Below are 22,673 nucleotides of genomic sequence, written 5' to 3'. Positions count from 1 at the left end.
TAGGTGTTAATCCATCTGATGGTATTAAGCATTTGAAACCTAAATATGAATGCTGTTAAAGTTGTATTTAATAATTTTGGCTTTTATTAGATATTTTTCACAGTGATATTTTAGCAACTTCACTTCTAATACTGTTTGACACTTAATTGCACACAAACTTTTATTTAAGGATTTTATGGTCTTAAGATAGCATTCATAGGCTTTTATGCTAATGTATTGGTAATTTCTTCATAGGTTAAGTCCATAATCTTGTAAATTGTCAATACTTTATTTCTATACCTGACTGCTGTTTATCAGACCCAATTAAAGATGTGGATATTTTGAGTAAGCTTATTCTAGGTAATTTTCCTAAATATAGTAACTCCCCATTATAGTTGGACAGACTCTGCTTTATTTTCTAAGTGTAAGTTAAAGTATTACATTTTTTTGTCATTAGCAAATTTTCTGGAGGAGGCATGTAACCTTTTTTTAAATTTTTGTTTTTGAGATGGAGTTTCGCTCTTGTTTCCCAGGCTGGAGTGCAGTGGCACAATCTTGGCTCACCGCAACCTCCACCTCCCAAGTTCAAGTGATTCTCCTGCCTCACCCTTCCTGAGTAGCTGGGATTACAGGCATGTGCCAGCATGCCCGGCTAATTTTGTATTTTTAGTAGAGACAGGGGTTTCTCCATGTTGGTCAGACTGGTCTTGAACTCCCGACCTCAGATGATCCAAGGCCCGCCTCAGCCTCACAAAGTCCTGGGATTACAGGCGTGAGCCACCACGCCCAGCTGTAAACTTTTAAAAATATACTGATCTAGACTTACAGCACATACTCAACTCATAATATGCTACTCTTTGGCATCTCTTCACACTTACCCTATTATCACTAGTTCCATTTTATCACTAACAAAAAACTGTAATGTTTTTCTGTTAATTGGTTTATATTATTAAAACTTCTTACTGTTTATTAACAAAAATAAAACACAGCCTTTCCATTTTTAAATTGCTTTTATTTTTGTGGGGTTTTTTTTCCATTTTTGTTCACAAGCCTAATTGCTTTGGTAACCTTTTATTTTGATGTAATTTCAGTGAAAGTTGGAGGAATAGTAAAGGGGAATCCATATATCCTTTACCCATATTTGCCAGTTATCTACATTTTGCCCCACTTGATGGAGCTGTGTGTGTGCACGTGCATGTGTGTGTGTGTGTGTTTGTGTCTATTGGTTTATTTTTTTAAGCCCTTTGAGATTAAGTTGGGGATAATGGACTCTTTTTGCTATTAAATATTTCATCGTGTATTTCCTAAGAACAGAAATGTTCTCTTTAATAGCAGTAGTACAGTCATATTTTTCCATACTGCCGCATATTCTTTCTAATTACAGTATTAGTATAATTTTGTATACTTTTAGTCAGGAGGCAGATGCAGGCATTCATTTGTAAAGTGGTAGAGTTACAGAGACCATGTGAAAAATAAAGGCTAAAAGCTGATTATTTGAAAAGACTAAAAAATAGAAGAGACAAACCTCTGGTAATAGTGATGTGAGAAAAAATAAGGCATAAATAAACACTGAATAAAAAGGAGAACATAATTACAGATAGATCAGATTAAAAGATAATAGAGAATACTATCAACAATTCCGTGCCACAAGTTTGAAAGTTTAAACAAAATGAACAAAGTCCTGGAAAAATGTCATTTACCTAAACAAAAATGCTTCAAATAATCCTGTAAGTATTAAATATTTTAATTGTGAAGTAGTAGTAAAAGCCAAAAAGGATTAGTATTACTAAAGTAGTATTTACTGATAAATTATTAGAGTTAACAAAATAGCTTGATATAAGATCAGTAATCAAAAATAGGTTGCATTTCTATACATTAGCAGCAGAAAACTAGAGAAAGTCATTACAGAAGACACCATTTACAAAAACAGGGCAGATTATCAAGTCCCCAGGAATAATGAATGTGTAACCTCTGTTGGAAAAGTATAACATGTTATTGAAAGACATTAAAAAGACCGAAATAAATGACAGAGCTATTATCTTCCTGTCCATGAATATGGCATATCATAGAGAAGTCACTGTTCTTCAGGCTGAGCTCTAGATTCAGTGTTGTTTCATTGGAAGTTTCAAAAGTTTTTAAGAAATTTCACATGCTGATTTGATAGCATGGACACTTCTGAAGAAGAAAGGCAGGGTGGAATGGTGGTAGTGTGTATGCTCATTCTATCATATAATATAAAACTTCAAGACGGTGTGTTACTGGCACAGAGGTAGGCATATCGACCAATAGAATAGAGTCTGGAAACAGACCTCTGGTTTACTGCTGTCTTTCAAACATGTTAGCCACATGGGGCTATTGGACACTTGAAATGTGGCTAGTTGAATTAGGATGTGCTAGTCTAAATGGTGAGGAAAGGCCTTCTTGAAAAGTCATTTTTAGTCAGATCTGATAGCTACATAGTTAACTGGGGGTTGGTGATATGTAATGGAGAGTATTTAATGCTGAATAAATAGGATGTACATATGGTGGGAGAGGAACATAGTATGTTCTTAAAGGAGGTCAATGTGTTTAGTCATTGATCTGGGGCAGACATTGATAAACTTTCTGTAAAGGGCCTGATAGTAAATGTTTTAGGCTTTGAGGGTCATATAGTCTGTTGCACCTGGTCATATCTGTTGTATTGTGAAAGCAGCCATAGACCATATGTAAACGGATGAACATAGCTGTGTTCTAATAAACAAAAATAGATTTGTAGTCTCTTACAGTGAAAAAAGAAGTACTTTTTTACTTAAAATCTGAATTAATTTAGTAACCTACTAGTGTTCAAAAAGCAGCCCTTTAAGAGAACTGCTTGAAATTTCCTGAGAAAATTTGAGTTGTATTAATAATAAAATTGCCAGTTTTTAAGTTGGTTTGATTTTTCTTCAGTATCTATTTTGTCTATTTTATTTTTAGCTTGATTCAGATAAGTAGTAAAATACTTGGTGAATTTTATGGTGTATTAGTATAAGCTGGTATTCAGATGATTTTTTATTTTTAACTTCTTTTTAAATTGTTTTCATGTCTTATTCCAGGCCCTGAATATTTTCCTCCTTTTTTTGTATTAGCAATTACCAACTTGTATTCCTCCTAGTCAGTGTTTTTTTCTTTGTATTTTACTGCTCCCTTCTTATCTAAATCCACCATCAATTATTGTCTTAAAAGATTTTGCTGCTTTAGCCACTGTAATGGGGTTTGGAGACTGGCAGAAGAATAAAACCAAAATAAGTATGTTTTAGATAGATACTAATATGTATATATTGAGTCACAAGGTATTAATTTGATATTAGCAAATCATGACTTCATACCATGCCATTATATTAATGTAGTAAATCTTAGGTTTAGCATTATTTGACTTCTGATTTCTAGAACCTCACTCTGTCTGTAAATTGTTCATTCCAGATATAAAAGTAATGAAATATATGGAAATGTTTCTGTTGTCATTTGTCTATATCAGAATGCATAAATTATGAGAAAGTTATATTTTTTAGTGTGTATCATTTAACCTCTTGACAGTCATTAGGTTGACTGTTAGTGTTCACATCTGAGAGAAATCAGGTTCTTGAAAGAATTTTGTGAAAGCTAAAAAAAAAAAAAAACTGGATATAAAAAGCTTACTATATAGAAAGAGCAGGCAGGGTGCGGTGGCTCACACCTGTAATCCTAGCACTTTGGGAGGGCAAGGCAGGCAGATCACTTGAGGTCAGGACACAAGACCAGCCTGGCCATCATGGTGAAAACCCATCTCTACTGAAAATATAAAAATTATCCAGGTGTGGTGGTGTGTACCTGTAATCCCAGCTACTCGGGAGGCTGAGGCAGAAGAGTCGCCTGAACCGAGAAGGTGGAGGTTGCAGTGAGCCAAGATCGTGCCACTGCACTCCAGCCTGGGTGACAGAGCAAGACTCTGTCTCCAAAAAAAAAAGCTTACTATAGGAAGGCAGTACTTACAGATCTGATGGGATAGGCTTACACTTCGTTGAATGAGCGAAGATTCTTTATTCAACAAAGTCTTGAACTGCTTGAAAATTTCAGATTTTCTTTTTTGTACTTATTTTCTTGCTTAATTTCTTCAGAGTTGATACGGAATATTCATTATATCCATAGGTTCCTTTGTAGACCCTTCAACCAGCATCTTTTCTAGTCTGCCTTGATTTAGGTCCTGCATCTTTTCCTAACCAATACAGTCTGTCCGGGGGAGTAGAATTATCCAACTAAATTTAGGTCCGACCCACCTGGGCAACATAGTGAGACACCATCCCTACAAAAATATAAAAATTCAGCTGGGTATAGTGATGAGCCCCGAAGGATCACTTGAACCCAAGAGTTTGAGATTGCAGTGAACTGTGACTGCACCACTGCATTCCAGCCTGTGCAACAGAGCGAGACCCTGTCTCGGAAAAAAAAAGAAAAATGAGTTTAGGTTTTACTCTTTATCCTGAGAGCTCTGGGTGAAATTGGCTTTCTGTGAAATCGAGGTAATTTCTAAGGTAGGAAAACGACAATGTCTACTGCAGGCAAGATTTGTATCTTGTTTATAGTTGATCTCTGTGGCTCTGTGTTGTACTGTGATCAGTTGAAGTCAGCATAAATGTATGGCCTTTGTTTTTGTAAAAGAACTGTTCATGTGTTTATAATTTATTTTGACTCAAGCAAATTTATTTTATTCAACAAGCATTTTGGTAAATGCCTACTATGCCTGAACACTGTTAGAAACTAATATGGGGATGACTTGGTCATTCATTGGCTGTGCTCTCAAGAAGTTCAGTCTAATAAAATTGATTTTGCTGAAAATTAAATATGTTTTATATTTTCAACAAGTTTAGCCAGATTTCTGGTTCTTTCTCATATCTCATCTCATGTGGAAAGAATTTACTTAGGCTTTCTTCAGTACCATTTCTATTGCTTTCTTCCTGGCTAACCAGCTAAATTGGTCTACCTGATTAACTAGATCTGTGGTGCTTCTGTAATTTCTCATACAGTTAAAATTTGTTTCTTCAGCAGCATTTTTGGTGCTGGCTACACCAATTTATGGTAACAAGTGTGGATATATAGTGCAAGTATTTCTGGCAGGATTTTACTATTTGCCATTTCTTTGAATTCTGTGTTGTTCATTTGACCTTGATTTATTGCTTTTCAAATTCAGATTGAAATGTAATTGGATGGTTAATTTTTAAAGTATATTTCTGATTTATACATTTTGTTGAGATTTAATTTGAAAAATTATGTTGGTGGCATACATTTTTGCTATTTTAAATTTGGCTTTCTATACAAACTTTTTCTTAGTGTTTATAATAGCAGCATACTGAATATTTAGTAAAAGCATAGTACAGATTATTGAAGTTACTCATTTCTGCAGCAGATTAATAGTAAATGTTAAGTATGTTTCATGGAGGCACTTCTATAACATAGATAATTGTGTTCTTATATTAATGGACAGTTGTTACTATTGTAACACTAATAGGTAAATTTATAGGTTTGCTAATTTATGTACACCAAAATTTTGTGTACTACAAATTGTGTCACTCCTAGAAGAGGTATTTTACAGCAGATGCAGTGTTATGATTTCTTGCTCTGTAATGTTTTCCTGTCGTCTCAGCTAATGTGTGGATGGAGTACTCGAGTCAGTAGGGCTTAATCTGTGACTTTTAAAGAAGAGAAACCCCAGAGCATAGGAGACTTGCTTTTTAAAGATAGTAGTAATTTTTGATGTTTAGAATCCTTACAATAAAATATAAGGATACAACAAAAGAGATCTTATGATTGTATCTTAGTCAAAATAAAGGGTACAGCTTGCATACATTGTATAACATGATTGTTTTGAACTTTTTGGAAATTGTTCTTAGCCTTGGAAGATCTGAGTAAAGGTTTGGGTATTTTCCCTAGAAAAATGCACATGCACAAAATGTTACTGGAGTTTTAATGCTTTCAAATACTTCCTAAAAGCCTGTGGACCCCAGTTTAAGAAACTCCTTTTATAAGATGAGAGGGAGGAGGAAGACACTGAAATTTGGGGAAGCTGGGTAGAAATCCACCCATTCACTTGAATAGTTAGTTGCTTTGCTAGAACTTTCTGTGACTCCAGGTTTAGTTTTTGTTAAGTTGTTAATGGCATTAATAAAATATCTGCCACATATATATGTTGAAATGCTTTTTAGGAAGGTGTTATCTTAGAGAATAAAGGTTCCTAAGTCAAGGTTAAAGTTAGTTTGCCTGATAAGTATGTGCAAGAACCTAGATCGCATTTATTTACACTCTGTTGTTTTTTATTTCCTCTTTTCACCTAGTGTTAGCATAAAGGGTGTGAGAAAGTCTTCACAATGTAAGTTTTCTAAAGTGTGTTTGGACTTTCAGCCAGCACTTACAGCTTTTATAGTCTTAAAAAGGGGATTAAGGCCGGGCGCGGTGGCTCAAGCCTGTAATCCCAGCACTTTGGGAGGCCGAGACGGGCGGATCACGAGGTCAGGAGATCGAGACCATCCTGGCTAATACGGTGAAACCCCGTCTCTACTAAAAATACAAAAACTAGCCGGGCGAGGTGGCGGGCGCCTGTAGTCCCAGCTACTTGGGAGGCTGAGGCAGGAGAATGGCGGAAACCCAGGAGGCGGAGCTTGCAGTGAGCTGAGATCTGGCCACTGCACTCCAGTCCGGGCGACAGAGCGAGACTCCGCCTCAAAAAAAAAAAAAAAAAAAAAAAAAGGGGGATTAAATAAACCTTTACAGTGCTGGGTCCCCTGAAGGCTTCTTTCTTACACCAGTGTGTTAAACTATAATGTAATGCTGCTTCTCACTGCCTGATCACTTTATATTATTGCTTAATTTTGTTTTTCTCCCTATGTTACAACCTTTTTGAGGGCAGTTGTGGTTATCATTCAGCTTTGTATAACCTGCAGTATTGTTTCTCAGTCTTGAGTCATGTGTGGACCTTTTTTAAAGTTAAAATTCTCAGGTTTTTCAGAAATACATCTCTAGCTATTTCCCAAACTTGAGTTACTCATCTTTGTTTTTACTAGTCTAGCACAGTGGCTATCAACCAGGGTCACTTTGGCCCTCCAGGAAGCATATGGCAGTGTCTAGAGACGTTTTCGGGTGTCACAGCTGGAAGTAGGAGGTTGCTACTGGCATCTAGTGGGTAGAAGCCAGGGTTACTGCTAAACATTGCAGAATTCACAGGCCATCTTCCACAACAAAGGATTATACAGCCCAGAGTGCCAATAATCTTGAAATTGAGAAACCCTCGTGTAGGAGACTATGTCTTGAAGAAAATGTCTATGAAGTTCTAGAAGTCAGTAATACAAGGCATGTTTGTATCTGTTCAGTAAGAAAGGTAGGGTTTTCCATATAGGTCATAGCGTTTTCTTCCCCAGCCTCACCATGATTGAGTAAGAATATATTTTCAGCATTATGGTAACTGTGGGCCAGAGCTACATGCTGTTGTCATTTATCATACTCGACTGTTTTTTTTTTTTTTTGAGATGGAGTCTCGCTCTGTCACCCCGGCTGGAGTGCAGTGGCCGGATCTCAGCTCACTGCAAGCTCCGCCTCCCGGGTTTACGCCATTCTCCGGCCTCAGCCTCCCGAGGAGTAGCTGGGACTACAGGCGCCCGCCACCTCGCCTGGCTAGTTTTTTGTATTTTTTAGTAGAGACGGGGTTTCACCATATTAGCCAGGATGGTCCCGATCTGCTGACCTCGTGATCCACCCGTCTCAGCCTCCCAAAGTGCTGGGATTACAGGCTTGAGCCACCGCGCCCGGCCTCGACTGTTTATCATTCATTATTCTGCTATAAAATGTGTTGCTTCCATTCCATTTTCATAATACTAGTTGAGATTGTCATTACTTCTTACCTGCATTATCACAAAGACCTTTTTCTTAAAGAAATAAAGATTTTATTTTGAGCTAATTGTTGATTCACATGCTATTGTTTAAAAACAAACAAAAACGGCAGAGACCCCATGTGCTCTTTGCCCATTTTCCCACAATGGTAGCATCCTGCAAAACTAGTACAATATCACAACCAGCGTATTGACATTAATATGATCTACAGATCTTATTCAGATTTCCCGTTGTGCTAATTTGTACATACGTATATTTCGTTCTTTGCAGTTTTTCATGTGTATGGGTTTGTGCGTCCCTCCCATAGTCAAGATGTAAAACAGTTCCATCACTAGCAAATTACTTGTTTTGTCTTTTTATAACTACATGCTTTTCCTTCTCCTCACCCATCACTAACCACTGACAGCCACTAATCTGTTTTTCATTTCTATAATTTTGTCATTTCAAGAATGTTGTATAAATGGAATCACAGGGCATATAACTTTCTGGGATTGACTTTCATTTAGCATAATGCCCTTGAGATTCAGCCAAGTTGTTGCATGTATCAACAGTTGTTCTTTTTATTGCTGAATAATATTCCGTAATATGGATACATCAGTGTTTTAACCTGTTGAAGGACATCAGGTCATTCCAGTTTTTGTCCATCTTGAATAAAGTTGTCATGAACATTCAAATACGGGATAAGAAACTGCCAAACTGTTTTCCAGAGTGGGTATACTACTTATTTATTTTTTGAGATGGAGTCTCGCTCTTTTGCCCAGGCTGGAGTGCAGTGGCGCCATCTCAGCTCACTGCAACCTCCGCCTCTCAAGTTCAAGCAGTTCTCTGCCTCAGCCTCCTGAGTATCTGGGATTACAGGGGCCCACCACCATGCCCAGCTAATTTTTGTATTTTTAGTAGAGACGGGGTTTCACCATCTTGGCTAGGCTGGTCTTGAACTCCTCACCTCATGATCCACCCGCCTCAGCCTCCCAAAGTGCTGGGATTACAGGCGTGAGCTGCTGCATCCTCACCAATATTTGTGATACAGTAGCTTTTTAATTAAGTTTCTGTGTTCCATTCACCAATTTTTTCAAACTGGTATTTATGTTGCTTTCTGGGTGGCAGTGCTACAATAGAAGTGCCTGATCCCTCTCCTTACAAAGTATATTTGTAACCTCTGTATAAAGTTCCAAATACCTGAGTTAGGCATCAAAAGCCATTTGCAGTATGGCCCTTGCTGACGTTTTTAACCTTATTCGTTCCCACGCATACTCTTAAGCTCCAGGTATGTCAAAATAGATGGAAAAGAGTAGCTGGCTCAGAGCCATTGTGAAGATTAAGATTATGCACATAGTATTAACAAGTGCTTAATAGATAGTAAGCGGTAAATGGCAGTTTCTGGTGATTTCGTAGTCTTCATCCCAACGTAAAATAGGCACCCAAATGTTTAAATGAGGAAATTACTTACACGCTATACTCTAACTTCCGAAAATGTCCCTGACATTATCCATTGCTATATAAATTCTACCCTTTGAATCTAGATTTAAGTCTTACATTTAGTTATTTTGGCATTTAATCACATATTATTTTGTATGTGCTATTAATGACTGGTAGCGAGGTGTTTTTTCATTATAATAGATTATATGTTTCTCAAGGGCATTAAATTCCACTGATTTTGAATATCCTTTACAGTAAACTAACATGCTCTGCACATCGTATAGTAATTTCTTCAGTTCTTAGAGACTGTTGAAAGTACATCACCTTTTTTCCAAGTGAATTCACATAGAGTTGGCTATTCTTCCTATAACTTTATGATGTGAGTAATCATTATTTCATATGAATCCTGATTAGGTTAGGATCCTTAAGCTTAGACATACCTGTCTAGTAACCCCTACAGGAATGAAGAATTAGGTAAATGAAACTGTAACCGTAAATCGTATGTAAACCAATAGTTCTTTGTATATTAACAGAAATCTTACGTGGTGAAGGCTTTCCTCTGGTGTCTGTTTTTAGTTGTTTACGTCTGTCAATGTTTACTGAATATCTACCATGTGCTATATATATTGTGCCAGTTACAGGAACCAAAAGGAATTGTGACCAGATTTTAAATAGTATTTTGGAAGTTGTACCAATAGGGCTTGTGATATGTTTGCTGTGGAGAGTGAAGGAAAAGAGAAAACCAAGGTTGACTCCTAGATTTATGGTTTGAGCAGTTGGGTAGATTTACTAAGATAGCAAAGACTAAGGGTGAAAGGATTCAGACGAGAGAGAATAAAGACATCTGTGCTTTTTATATTTAAAATACCTATGTTGACATATGAGTGGAAGTGGCAAAGTCTAAAAATTAGGTGTATGAGTCTGGTACTCAGGAAGAGTTATCAGGATGTATAAAGTATTTAAAGTTTTGGGATTAGATAAATTCACATAAGGGGAGAGTTACAGTTAGTGAAGAAGGGAGAACTCAGAACTGAGTTTGGGTAGAAGAGTTGTTGGTAGATGAGACTGAAAGGAAATCCTTAGTGCGAAAAGAGAAAAGCTAGTCAAGAGTAGGATGTGGGAGCCAACAGAGCAAGTGTTCAAGGAGGAGGTTCAAGAAAGAATGTTGCCGAGAAATCAAGGATAAAGAAAAAATGTTCTTATTCATTTGATAGTATCTGGTCTTGACAAGTGGTTTAAGGGAATGGTAGGGAAAGCCAGATGGAAGTGGGTTGAAGAGTTACTGGGATGGGAAAAGTAGAGACAGTGGATGTCTGACATATTCAAGAAGTTATGCTGTGAAAGGGAGCAAGAATTGGGGCAGTAACTAGAAGGCAATGTGGGATCAAAGGAGAGTTTTTGTGTTTGTTTTTAAAGATGAGAGAAATTGGAGAGTATTTGTATGTTCATAAGGATGACCCAGGAGAGGGATAAATTGATGCCGTAGGAGAAAAGTGATGGGGAATAGGAGTGATTCTGAAGGAGAAGAAAGAGAGGAAGGAGAATCAGGATTTAGGTGATATGTAATCCTGTGATCAGGATTTGGGTACTGCAGTTATTATAGAGCGAAAAGATGAAATATTTCGAGTAGGGTTATAGTTAGATTGGTCCTGGCAATAATATGAGGGAGTTCCTATTTTTTCTGTTTCTCAATTAAATGTGATTTCAGGCCATTAGGAAGGGAGAGGAAGGTAGGTAGTGCATGTATTACTTGGGGTTTTTTAATTGCAGAATACGCTGGGATATGTGGAGAATCTCAAGTATGAGACAGTATATAGAGACCAGAGGAAACTCAAATTGGAAGTCATTGGAGTAAAATACGATTTCAGATCTTTTTCCTTTTTGAAAAGAGAAGGATTAAAATTTACAATTTTTGCTATACTTACATGAACATAAATGATGTTATAGAAATGGGATTATACTGTTTATAAGACTTAAAATTTATCTAGTGTGTGTGTGAATCTATTAAAATCAGCATTCAGTGCTTATTCTTAATTTGGGCATACTTGAGCTGACAAAGTAAAGGAGATCCTTTAAAATTTCTGACTCTTTGTTTCCATAGATGTTTACTTATTTCTGCTATAATTTGTTGTTGCTGCCTGATAGATTGAATTCTAGATCATTGTCAAGTGAGTCTGTTTGTATGGTTAAAGGCTTTTTGCCTTAACAACTCCAGTGTTAATACTACTCTTTTAAAATATACATATATATTACTTAACACTTTGGAGTCCTTTGTTTAAATGGCACGTGGTTGGTTGAGTTTACTTTTTCACTAAGCCCGAGAATCTTTTTGTTATAGTTGATCCTGTTACATTTATATTTATTTTATAAGTTTTGGCTTGCTATTTTCTTGTTTTCTAGTTTTTATTCTTCATTAGCAAAGAAAAAAAAAGGAGCTATTAATTTATGTACTTCATATTTTTATCTTTAAATATATTGAACTCCTATTTCAATTTATCATCTTTATTCCACCTCCCAAATAGTATATTATCATACCTGTTGTGCACTGGTGTAATTATATTATATCTCATCCCTCCTCCCCCTGTATATAGGGTAGGTTGAGGCTTTTAGTTCTGGCCTGTTATCAAATTATTTTTATATTTTATAGCTTTACCTGAAAAATTATAAATTAATAGCCATAACACTGTTAATTAGAATTAGTTTTACAATATTCAGTGTTCACTCTCACATTTTTCATAGCATAAATTCTCCAGTTAAGTTTTTTTAATTGATTTTTATTCATGTGGTTAAGATTTTTCAGGAGTTTGAGACCTGTAATTTAAATATAATTATTATCTATTTGCAGACTTTTTAAAAAAATGCATAAGTTACGAGTTATACACACCTGAATAACATACTGGTTAAGAATTCTCGACACTTGTTTCCCATGAACATTCCTGTAGATGAATCTTCTGGCCTACAGTTTTCCAGAGAACTCTGAGGCTGTCCTGCCTTTTTTTTCCCCCCTACTGTTGGTCATTTGTTTCTTCTGCCTGGATGCTTTTAAGATTCTTTGTAGCTTACCAAGTTCAGCATGATATGCCCCTAACTTGTTGATTCACTCTTATTTGTTGTTTATTTTTCCTAGTACATAGTAAGGTAGTTTGATCTATAAATTAAGCTCATTATTTTAGAAGAGACCCCAAGTATCTCTTTCTGGACCATTTGTACTAATTTATGTCATGGTATTCCAGATGTTTGAGGTATGTTTATGAGCAAAGCAGATAAAAATTCCTGCCCTTGTGTAGAGCTTAAATTGTAGCAGGGGAGCCCAAAAAAATAAAAAATAAAAAGATGATACATGAGTAGTTACATAGTGTTGTGGGGAGAAAAGGCAGGGTAAGAGGAGCAGAGTGCTGGGGAGGGGCTGGGAAATACAGCAGTAGGATTGCTTTTTTTTCTTTTCTTTTTTTTTTTTTTTTTTTAAGAGATGGGATCTTGCCATGTTGCCTAGGCTGGAATTTAAACTCCTAAGCTCAAGCTGTTCTTCCATCTCAGCCTCTCAAGTAGCTGGGATTGGATTACAATTTTTAATAGGGTGGTCAGTGTAGGCTTCATTGAGAAGGTAAAAGGAATGGCCACTATAAAAGTGCTAAGACAGGAGCATTCCTGGCATATTAAAATAGCAAGAAAAACTTGTGACTTGAGGGAGGAGTAAGTGATGAGGGAAATTAGGTCAAAATGTAAAGGAGCAGAATCCAAGGCATGCAGATTGTATATGTCTATTCAAGGAGCCAACATTGTAGCTCTCTGTAGAGAATGGCCTCTACGGAATGATGGTAGAAGCAGGGGATATTAAGCAGGTGTTGCAGTAATCCATATATGTGAAATGATGATAGCCTTATGGGCCAGGGAGTTAACAATGAAGATGGTAAAAAGTAAGTAGATTGTATATCTATCCATTTGCTTAACAGTTGGAAGTAGGGTATGAGAGAAAAAGGAGATCGAGGATGACTCCAAGACTTTTATTCCAAGCAACTGAAAGGATAGAATTCCCAAAAACTGAGATGGAGAAGGCTGCAGATTGATTACATTTTAAGGAAAGCATGAGAGGTTTTTCTTAGACTTTAAACTGATGTTGTTAGGATGTTTTACATTAGTTTAGGCTTCAGGAGAAAGAGCTGCATTGGAAATAATAATTTAGCTTATCAGCATATAGATGATGTTACCAAGAGGGTGAGTATACATGGAGAAAAGAAGACAATCAGGACCTAGGGCTGTGGCTCAACCTGTAATCCCAGCACTTTGGGGGACCAAGGCAAAAGAATTACTTAAGGCCAAGGTGTTCGAGGCTACAGTGAGCTATAATCATGCCACTGCACTACAGCCTGAGTACAGAGCAAGATGCTATCTCAAATAACAGCAGCAAAAGACAGAGACTGATCAGAATATTCACAACATTACAGTGTTGATGAGGAGGGACCAGAAAAGAAGACTAAAAAGGGAAGAGTGAGTGAGATAACAGGGGTGGGTCTCTTTAGAAGTCCAGTGAAGAGAGTGACTGCTGCAAAGTCAAGATGGTAACTGAGAGCTAGTTATGGAAAACAGTCTTTGGTGACCTTAATAAGAGCAGATTGATTTAGTGGAATTTTGAGGGTGATAACTAATTTGAGTGCATTTAGGAATGAATGGAAGGAGAGGAATTGGGACATCTTGTATAGATTACTTGTATATAGTTTGTCTGCAAAAGGGAGTAGAAGATTGAGACTTTTTTAAATGAGAGCAAAACCCAGTATTTTGTGATGTGTATAATAGGAATAATATAGCAGGAAAAGGAACTCTCTGATGTTGTTTTCCATTTTATTTTGATCTTTTCAAATATATTGAATCTTTTGTTTGCTACTTCTAAGTAGGTTTTTGTTTCTGTGATTTTTTTTTGTTTCAGTTTCTTTATATTTCGTCTCCTGTTGTCATGCTGCTGCTTTGATTTTTTTATGTTATTTTATTTATTTTTTTGACAGAGTCTCGCTCTATCACTAGGCTGGAGTGCAGTGGCGCAATCTCAGCTCACTGTAACTTCCGCCTCCTGGGTTCAAGTGATTCTCCTGCCTCAGCCTCCCAAGCGGCTGGGACTACAGGCTCACGCCACCATGCCCAGCTAATTTTTGTATTTTTAATAGAGATGGGGTTTCACCATGTTGGCCAGGATGGTCTCGATCTCCTGACCTTGTGATCCACCCATTTTGGCCTCCCGAAGTTCTGGGATTACAGGCGTGAGCCACCACGCCTGGCCTCTTTGATTTTTTTAATTTCAAGAATCACATGTAAGAAAATAGACATCTGGTTTTCTTGTTTCTGGAATTGGTTCTTTGAGAGCCTAGTCAACTGCATTTCACTGCTTAAGTTTTGTTCAATTTTTGGTTACTGGTGAAGCATTTGAGGTGTTTGGTTTTTTAAAAATGTTACTGTAGTATTTGAAGATGTTGCTTAGGTCACCCCTTGTGTTGCTGATATTACTAAAGTAGGAAGAGCAGTTCTGGAAAGGGCTGTTTCCTTCTTCCTAGTCCTGTTTACGTATACAAATGAGAGTTTTTAATATGTTGGACACAATGAGATGTAATTGCTGAATGGAATGTTTGTTTTACTGTGATGTGCTTTTGCAGATAAGAAATTTGCTTAAGTGGCTAGAGAAAAGGCTGGGCATTTGCATTTAAGTAGAAGTTCAGATACGAATTAATGTAGGAATGAATCAAAAATTGGATTTTCGATCGGGTGCGGTGGCTCACACCTATAATCCCTGCACTTTGGGAGGCCGAGGTAGGCGGATCACGAGGTCAGGAGATCCAGACCATCCTGGCTAACATGGTGAAACCCTGTCTCTACTAAAAATACAAAAAATTAGCCAGGCATGGTGGTGGGTGCTTGTAGTCCCAGCTACTCAGGAGGCTGAGGCAGGAGAATGGTGTGAACCTGGGAGGCAGAGCTTGCAGTGAGCTGAGATCACACCACTACACTCCAGCCTGGGCGACAGAGCAAGACTCCCTCAAAAAAAAAAAAAAAATCTAAGTGTAATCTCTTTCACCACTGCATTTATCTCCAAACAGGAAAACATCTTTGCTTCAGTTTTCATTTTTCTATGATGATATAGCTAATAGTTGGCAGGCTACAAAGCACCTTTGTGTTTCTGAGGAAGAAAAGAACTCAGCCACTGTACGCCTGCCTCAACTTTGAGGTTATAGTCTCTTCATTTCCACTTTGCACATTGTTCTGTTTTGGTGGTGGTAGAAGTGGAGTGATCATTTAAGGAATAAGGATCCACACCACTTGACTTGCACTTGGCTTGCTGAGTTAGGTCTTGAGCCAGAAACAAACACTCCAGTGCCCCCTTGATAACATTACAGACACCTAGTTGTGTTTGGTCTAATCTGCACTTAACAGGGTTGCATATAATCTGCATCACCAGAGAATGATGGTGGGGGATTTAGAAGTCAGATTTCATGAGCTCTGAGAGTTTGCTGGATGGAGTGACCTGAAATTGAAAGGATTTAATTAAGTATTTAAGATATTTAAGATATTCAGAGACTCAGAAGAATACGTTGAAGTATGCATTCAAAAGAAAGACTTCCAGAAATAATGAGAAACTAAGATGAAGACCATTGTTTTCAGGCATTGAAAGCCCTGCCTGTGCTCCCTTCCTCTGCCCACACATATACATTTTTTCTGATTAAAAATGATACATATTTGTCCAATTTGAAAATGAGTATGACAAGTATTAATAGATTTGTGATTTATGCCAGAGAAAATAAAAATTTGTAGATAAAACTAACCTGAAAAACAAGGGCTGTCAATAAAAGTACCCTAATATCCTCTGAATTTCTTAAAACTTGTCCATCTTCCTATACTTCAGAAACTCTCAATGGTATGTGCACAGTGGAGTCATCTGTAGGAATCCTTGCTGTACCCTACTCTAGAGAGTGAGTCAGAATCTCCTCAGTAGTTTGATTCCCAAAAATACTTCCTTAAGTTTTTGAGGTGTTCATTCTTTGGTTAAGATTCATTTTCCCTCTAATGCTACATTGAAGTTAAACTGTGAAAATTCATATTTAATTTTGTTTTTTTAACTATCGTTAAAACGTTTTGTACATTACTTCTGAATGTTATCCTAACACTTAAGAAAGCATCTGGCCGGGAGCGGTGGCTCGCGCCTGTATTACCAGCACTTTGGGAGGCCAAGGCGGGTGGATCACGAGGTCAGGAGATCGAGACCATCCTGACTAACACGGTGAAACCGCATCTCTACTAAAAAAAATACAAAAAAATTAGCCGGGCATGGTGGTGGGCACCTGTAGTCCCAGCTACTCAGTAGGCTGAGGCAGGAGAATGGTGTGAACCCGGGAGGTGTTCCACAGTGAGCCGAGATCGCACCACTGCACTCCAGCCTGGGTGGCAGCCAGACTTCCTCGCAAAAAAAGAAAAAAAAAAAAAAAGCCATTGACTGGGCGCTGTGGCTCATGCATGTAGTCCCAGCATTTGGGGAGGCTGAGGCAGGCGAATCATGAGACCAGCCTGGCCAACATGGTGAAACCCCATCTCTACTAAAAATACAAAAAAAAATTAGCCAGGCATGGTGGTGCATGCCTGTAATCCCAGGTACTTGGAAGGCTGAGGCAGGAGAATTGCTTGAACCCGGGAGGCAGAGGTTGCAGTGAGCCGAGATTGCGCCACTCTTCTCCAACCTGGGTAATAGAGCAAGATTCAGTCTAAAAATAAAAAAAATAAAAAACTGATGGGCGCAGTAGCTTACGCCTATAATCCCAGCACTTTGGGAGGCCAAGGTGGGTGGATCACGAGGTCAGGAGATCAAGACCATCCTAACATGGTGAAACCCCCTCTCTACTAAAAATACAAAAATTAGCCGGGCGTGGTGGCGGGCGCCTGTAGTCCCAGCTACTCGGGAGGCTGAGGAGGAGAAGGGCGGAGCTTGCAGTGAGCTGAGATCGCGCCACTGCACTCCAGCCTGGGCGACAGAGCAAGACTCCATCTCTAAAAAATAAAAAGCATCAGTAGGTAGGAAAAAAATGGAAAAATAAGGGACAAATGATGGACGGTTCATGGAGTTATATAGCATCATTATACAATCAATAATTAGAACTCTTATGTTCTTACAAATATAAATAGACACAAAAAACTGACTTGGACCTGCCTCCAGAGACCAAATGAAATTACTATATCACACCTAAACTGAATCAGGTATTGCTTACCCCTAGTGTGTCCCTTGTGTTGGCATTGAAAAGTGATATTTTCTAATGTCTCCCGACCTATCAAGTCTTCTGTTATTTTTCAAAGAGAACATTTTCTTCCAATAAGCCATTTTTTTCTGTTCACTTACGTCTCCAATCAAGTTGCTACTTCTGGCAAAATTTATTTAGTGAGTCATATTGGTGGACATTTAGGTTGGATGTGGCTTTATAATTTTTCTTTTGATCCGAACTGTGTATTTACATTGCTTATTACTATTATTCTGAAATCAATTTTAATAGTGTTAACTTAAATATGTTTTCTTATAGCAGAAAAAGAAAACTAAGAACTTCAATCCACCAACACGTAGAAATTGGGAAAGTAATTACTTTGGGATGCCCCTCCAGGATCTGGTTACAGCTGAGAAGCCCATACCACTATTTGTTGAGAAATGTGTGGAATTTATTGAAGATACAGGTAGGATAGAAGAATCATTGCAAGAGATTTGATTTTAAATTTCACTTTTGATACACCAATAGTTTGTCAAACGTTTGTGATTTGTTAAAAGTAAAATTTGAAAGCGGTATATAGTTTTCATTATTAGGATTGTTTTATGTTAACTCCATCTGATCAGGTAACCATCTGATATTTGAAAGAAGTTTTTGTTGTTGACCAATAATGCTTTTATTGGACTTCTCTTGAAGTAATAAATGGCTAAATTGAATACTAAAATGTTAAGCTTACCTTATTCTGGGATTTAGAATAACTTTATTAAGTTACGCTATTTAATGAAGAGATACAGTTATGGTTTGAATAATTTGGAAGTGTTCCACATTTTTAAGTCCAATACTGTTTACTTGCATTACCCATTTTACACATGGATTTTTTTTTTAAAACTTACAGCAATAGTTGTAAATGTGTAAAAGGCAGCTTGTTCTATTTGTGATGCTACTGTTTATTCAACAGTTCTAGCTTGACATTTATATAATTTGTGTTGTATTTTTAAGGAATGCGTAGATATCCTCGTTATTTTAAAAGCAAACCTGCTGTTATGTTTACTTTGCCTCATGTAATCTCAAAACTAAAAAAAGAGGCAAGTTACAGGTGGAAAATAGAGACAGAAGATTGTTTTTGAGTGCATTTAAAATGAACACGAGTTAACCATGAAACCTTAGTGACTGAATGTACTACACATTTTAATGGCTTGAAAACATGAGCTAAGTCAGTTTTGGCTTTATTTGTTACTAATGATCCCTTGATAGATAAGCATTGTTTAAAAAACAAAGTAGGATACTCTTGTCGTCGCTAAAAAATCATGCTCATATTTATTCACATGTACACCTTGCCCTTTGGTTTATCAACTAAGTTGTATATATATTCAGTTATCTATTTGGTAAGGAATGTTGACTTTCAGTCTTAATAAGAGGATAGAATGCACAGTGGCTCACGCCTGTAATCCCAGCACTTTGGGAGGCCGAGGCGGGTGGATCACAAGCTCAGGAGATCGAGACCATCCTGGCCAACATGGTGAAACCACATCTCTACTAAAATTACAAAAATTAGCTGGGTATGGTGGTGCGTGCTTGTAGTCCCAGCTACTTGGGAGGCTGAGGCAGGAGAATTGCTTGAACCCGGGAGGTGAAGGTTACAGTGAGCCGAGATTGCGCCACTGCACTCCAGCCTGGTGACAGAATGAGACTCCATCTCAAAAAATAAAGAAAAAGAAATTACATTATCCACTAGTTTTGTAGTTGAAATGGCATGTGTCTTCTGCCTTCAGTTAATAAGTGTTAATTTATAGAGGCTACATTTGGATATGCTCTTTATCATTTATTTTTCCCTTCAAGAAATACTTGAGAAGTGTTATTAGATAAATTTTTTGTCTATTTTTCTGTCCATCTTTAATGTAGCAGAAATGCAAAGGTTCTTAAAATACTAACTTCCTGCTTTGGATTTAAAGAATTCTCATTTTCTCTAGTATTATAATTAAGCGTAGGGATACAACTGAACAAATAGAAAATACTCTCCTTTAGTGATTGAAAAGCAATCATAAAATTATAGATTAGTGTTTTGTATATTTATTATTTAAAATTTCTGTTTCATGAAAATTTCATAGTAATTGAGTGATTCAGTTTGAGGAAAAGAAATGAATTCCAAATATAGGATAAAATGCAGGTCTAGTCCAATTCTTAACACAACTTGAATTAGTTTAGGTCAACTCTCAGGTAATTTATATATTTAAGTACTTTGGTAGAAAGATTACATAGACCATAGAATAGAATAAAAGATTAAACTAGTTCTTTTGTTGTCATTGTAATATATTGCTTGATTTTATTACTAATTTTAAAACTACTAAGTGGTTTTAGCAGAAATTCCTAATTGCCTACGAGGTTGTTGGTGTCTTTTGAGGAATTCGTTCATTTCATCTAAATTTCATCAATTTACAGCTCTCAAAATGGACTAGCATAACCATCTTATATTTAAAGTTCAACTTGTAAATATATTGCAGATACCCATTACTTAAAAATTGTGATATTTTGCTGTTTATAGATCCTTAGATGTAGTGATATAAATGATCAGTAATTGTGTTGTTATAATCAGTCCTCTTGTTTAAAAGACTAACCTTTCTTGAACAACCCTGGAGAAAATATTGACAGTTTAAAAAATCAGCTTTATTGATATAATTTACATACAATAAAATTCACTAATTTGAATTGTACAGTATGAATTTTTATAATCTATAGTCATATAATTGCCACCACAATCAAGATTTAAGTTATTTTCATCACCCCCAAAAGCATCTGGTCTTTTATTATTAAGTATAATGTTAGCTGTTGGATTTTTGTAGATGAACTTTATCTGGTTGAGAAAGTACTATAACCTTCCCAGTTTGCTGAGTTTTTATACAAAATAGGTGTTGATTTTGGCAGGTGGTTTTCTGTATCTGTTGAGGTTATCTTAATGATTGTTTTTTGCTGTGGATGGTGAATTACATTGATTTTCACATGTTAAACTAACCTTACATCCCTGGGATAAATACCACTTGGTCATGTTTTATCCTTTTTATATATATTGCTGAATTCATTTTCTAAAATGAAGGATTTTAGTCTGTAGTTTTCTTTTCTTGCGATGTCTTTGTCTGGTTGATATCAGACTAAAAAGCTGGCATCATAGATTAAGTTTATTTTCTGGAAGAGTTTGTGTAGAATTGGTAATATTTCTTTCTTTAATTTTAGTAGAATTCACCAGTGAAATGATTTTGACCTGGAATTTGTTCGTGAGGAGGTTTTTAATTTAAATTTCTTTAGTAGATATAGGGCTATTCAGATTTTTTATTTCTTCTTGAGTAAGCATTGGTTGTTTGTGTGTTTTGAGGAATGCGTTCATCTAAATTGCCAAGGTTTTTAATAAAATTCCTTTTTCTTTTAGTGCCTTGTAGCATCTGTAGTGATGTCTTTCTACCCTGATGTTACTAAATTGTGTCTTTTGGTATGGTTGAGGTTTATCAATTTTATTGATCACTTCAAAGAACCAGCTTTTGCTTTTATTGATTTTCCTTTTTTTCCCCATTTTTTAATTTATTGAATTCTACTTCTTGTTTCTTTCTTCTTTGGTTTCTCTGAAGTTTCTTAAAATAGAAATCTAGATTACTGTGTTAGACCAGTTTTCTTTTCCACTGTAAATATTTAATGGTCCAGATTTTCCTCTAAGCGTTGTTTTAGCTGTATTCCATATAGATATGTTGTGTTCCATTTTTGTTTAATTCAAAATACTTTGTAATTTCCCTTTTTCAAAAAAACAATTTAACCCATCGGTTACTAGATTTCTAAATATTTGGTGGTTTTCCACATCTTTTTTTGTTCATTTCTAGTTTAATTATTTTGCATTTGAAAAACAAAGAGTTTGATTCCAGGTTAAGTTTATTGAGACTTGTTTTATGGCCCAGAATATGGTCTCTTTTGAATAGTTTAATGAGACCTTGAACTGAATGTTTATTATAGTGTGAAGAGTTCTATAAATGTCAGATCAAATTCTTTGAGCCTGTTGGGCAAGTCTTGTATATCCTATTTTTCTTATTTACTTTTGTAAAATTAAGGAATGCTGTTGAAATCTGCAATCATGATTGTAGATTGTGTGTTTCTTCTTTCACTTCTATTAGATTTTACATCATGTATTTTGAAGATCTGTTAATTTCATACACATTTGGGATTATGTCTTTTTTTTTTTTTTTTTTTTTGAGACAAGGTTCTCTCTCTAACACCCAGGCTGAAGTGCAGAGGTGTAATCTCAGCTAGCTGCGACCTCCACCTCCCTGACTCAGGCAATCCTCCCACCTCAGCCTCCCAAATAGCTGGGACTGCCACCACACCCAGTCAACTTTTTTGGTTTTAGTAGAGACAGGGTTTTGCCATTTTCCCCAGCCTGGTCTCAAACTCCTGAGCTCAAGCAGTCTTACCATCTGAGTCCCCCAAAGTGCTGGGATTATAGGTGTGAGCCACCGTGCCTGGCCAGCATTGTCTTACGAACTGATGTATCATCATTATAAAGCATTTCTTTTTATGTTTTGCCATATTTTTTGTTCTGAAGTCTACTTTGCCTAGTATTAATACAGCCAATGTTTTTTCCTTTGAGTAGTGTTTGTGATATATCTTTTTCTTTACTTATGCTTTTATAGATCTTCATTTCTTATGTGGTATACATCTTTATAGTTTACCTTCAAGTGATATACCACTTTAATGTGTTTTATAAGAACCTTAGAACAATATACTTCCTTCATGCCTTGTTCTGTTGTTATACATTTTAAATCTATAATGTTTTAAAATCACAATACATGTTTATAATTTTTGCTTTAAACAGATTGTTGTCCTTGTTTTTGAAAGATACTTTCTTAGATTGGAATTCTTTTATGTAATAGCTTAATTGAAATATAATTCACGTTATACAATACACCCATTTAAAGTGTAGTTTATTCACAGAGTTGTACCAGCATCAGCACAATCAATTTTAGAACATTTTCATCATCCCAAGAAGAAATAGTATACTGATTAAGCAATCACTTTCTATTCCCCACTCTCACCCCCCATCAATTTCTGCCTTTACAGACTTGCCTATTCCTGGATATTTCATATAAATTGAATCATACATAATGTGGTCTTTTGTGATTGGCTTCTTTCATTTAACAT

At 36.4% G+C, this 22,673-nt stretch overlaps 1 protein-coding gene across 4 annotated transcripts in view; it reads left to right on the top strand.

Annotated features, from left to right (window-relative positions):
* Positions 1-22,673, top strand: part of ARHGAP5 (Rho GTPase activating protein 5) — a 73,084-nt gene that overhangs the window by 18,556 nt on the left and 31,855 nt on the right. For 3 of the 4 annotated variants that reach the window (XM_033188315.1, XM_033188317.1, XM_033188316.1), the window contains exon 3: positions 17,820-17,967. In XM_033188315.1, coding sequence (XP_033044206.1) covers positions 17,820-17,967 — 148 coding nt within the window. The remainder of the gene's footprint in view (positions 1-17,819; positions 17,968-22,673) is intronic. The other variant, XM_033188318.1, reaches the window with a different exon arrangement.

Source organism: Trachypithecus francoisi, unplaced genomic scaffold (assembly GCF_009764315.1).
Source record: "Trachypithecus francoisi isolate TF-2019V2 unplaced genomic scaffold, Tfra_2.0 Lachesis_group3, whole genome shotgun sequence".
Classification (NCBI taxonomy): Eukaryota; Metazoa; Chordata; class Mammalia; order Primates; family Cercopithecidae; genus Trachypithecus; species Trachypithecus francoisi.
This window is presented reverse-complemented; position numbering and strand designations above follow the sequence as displayed.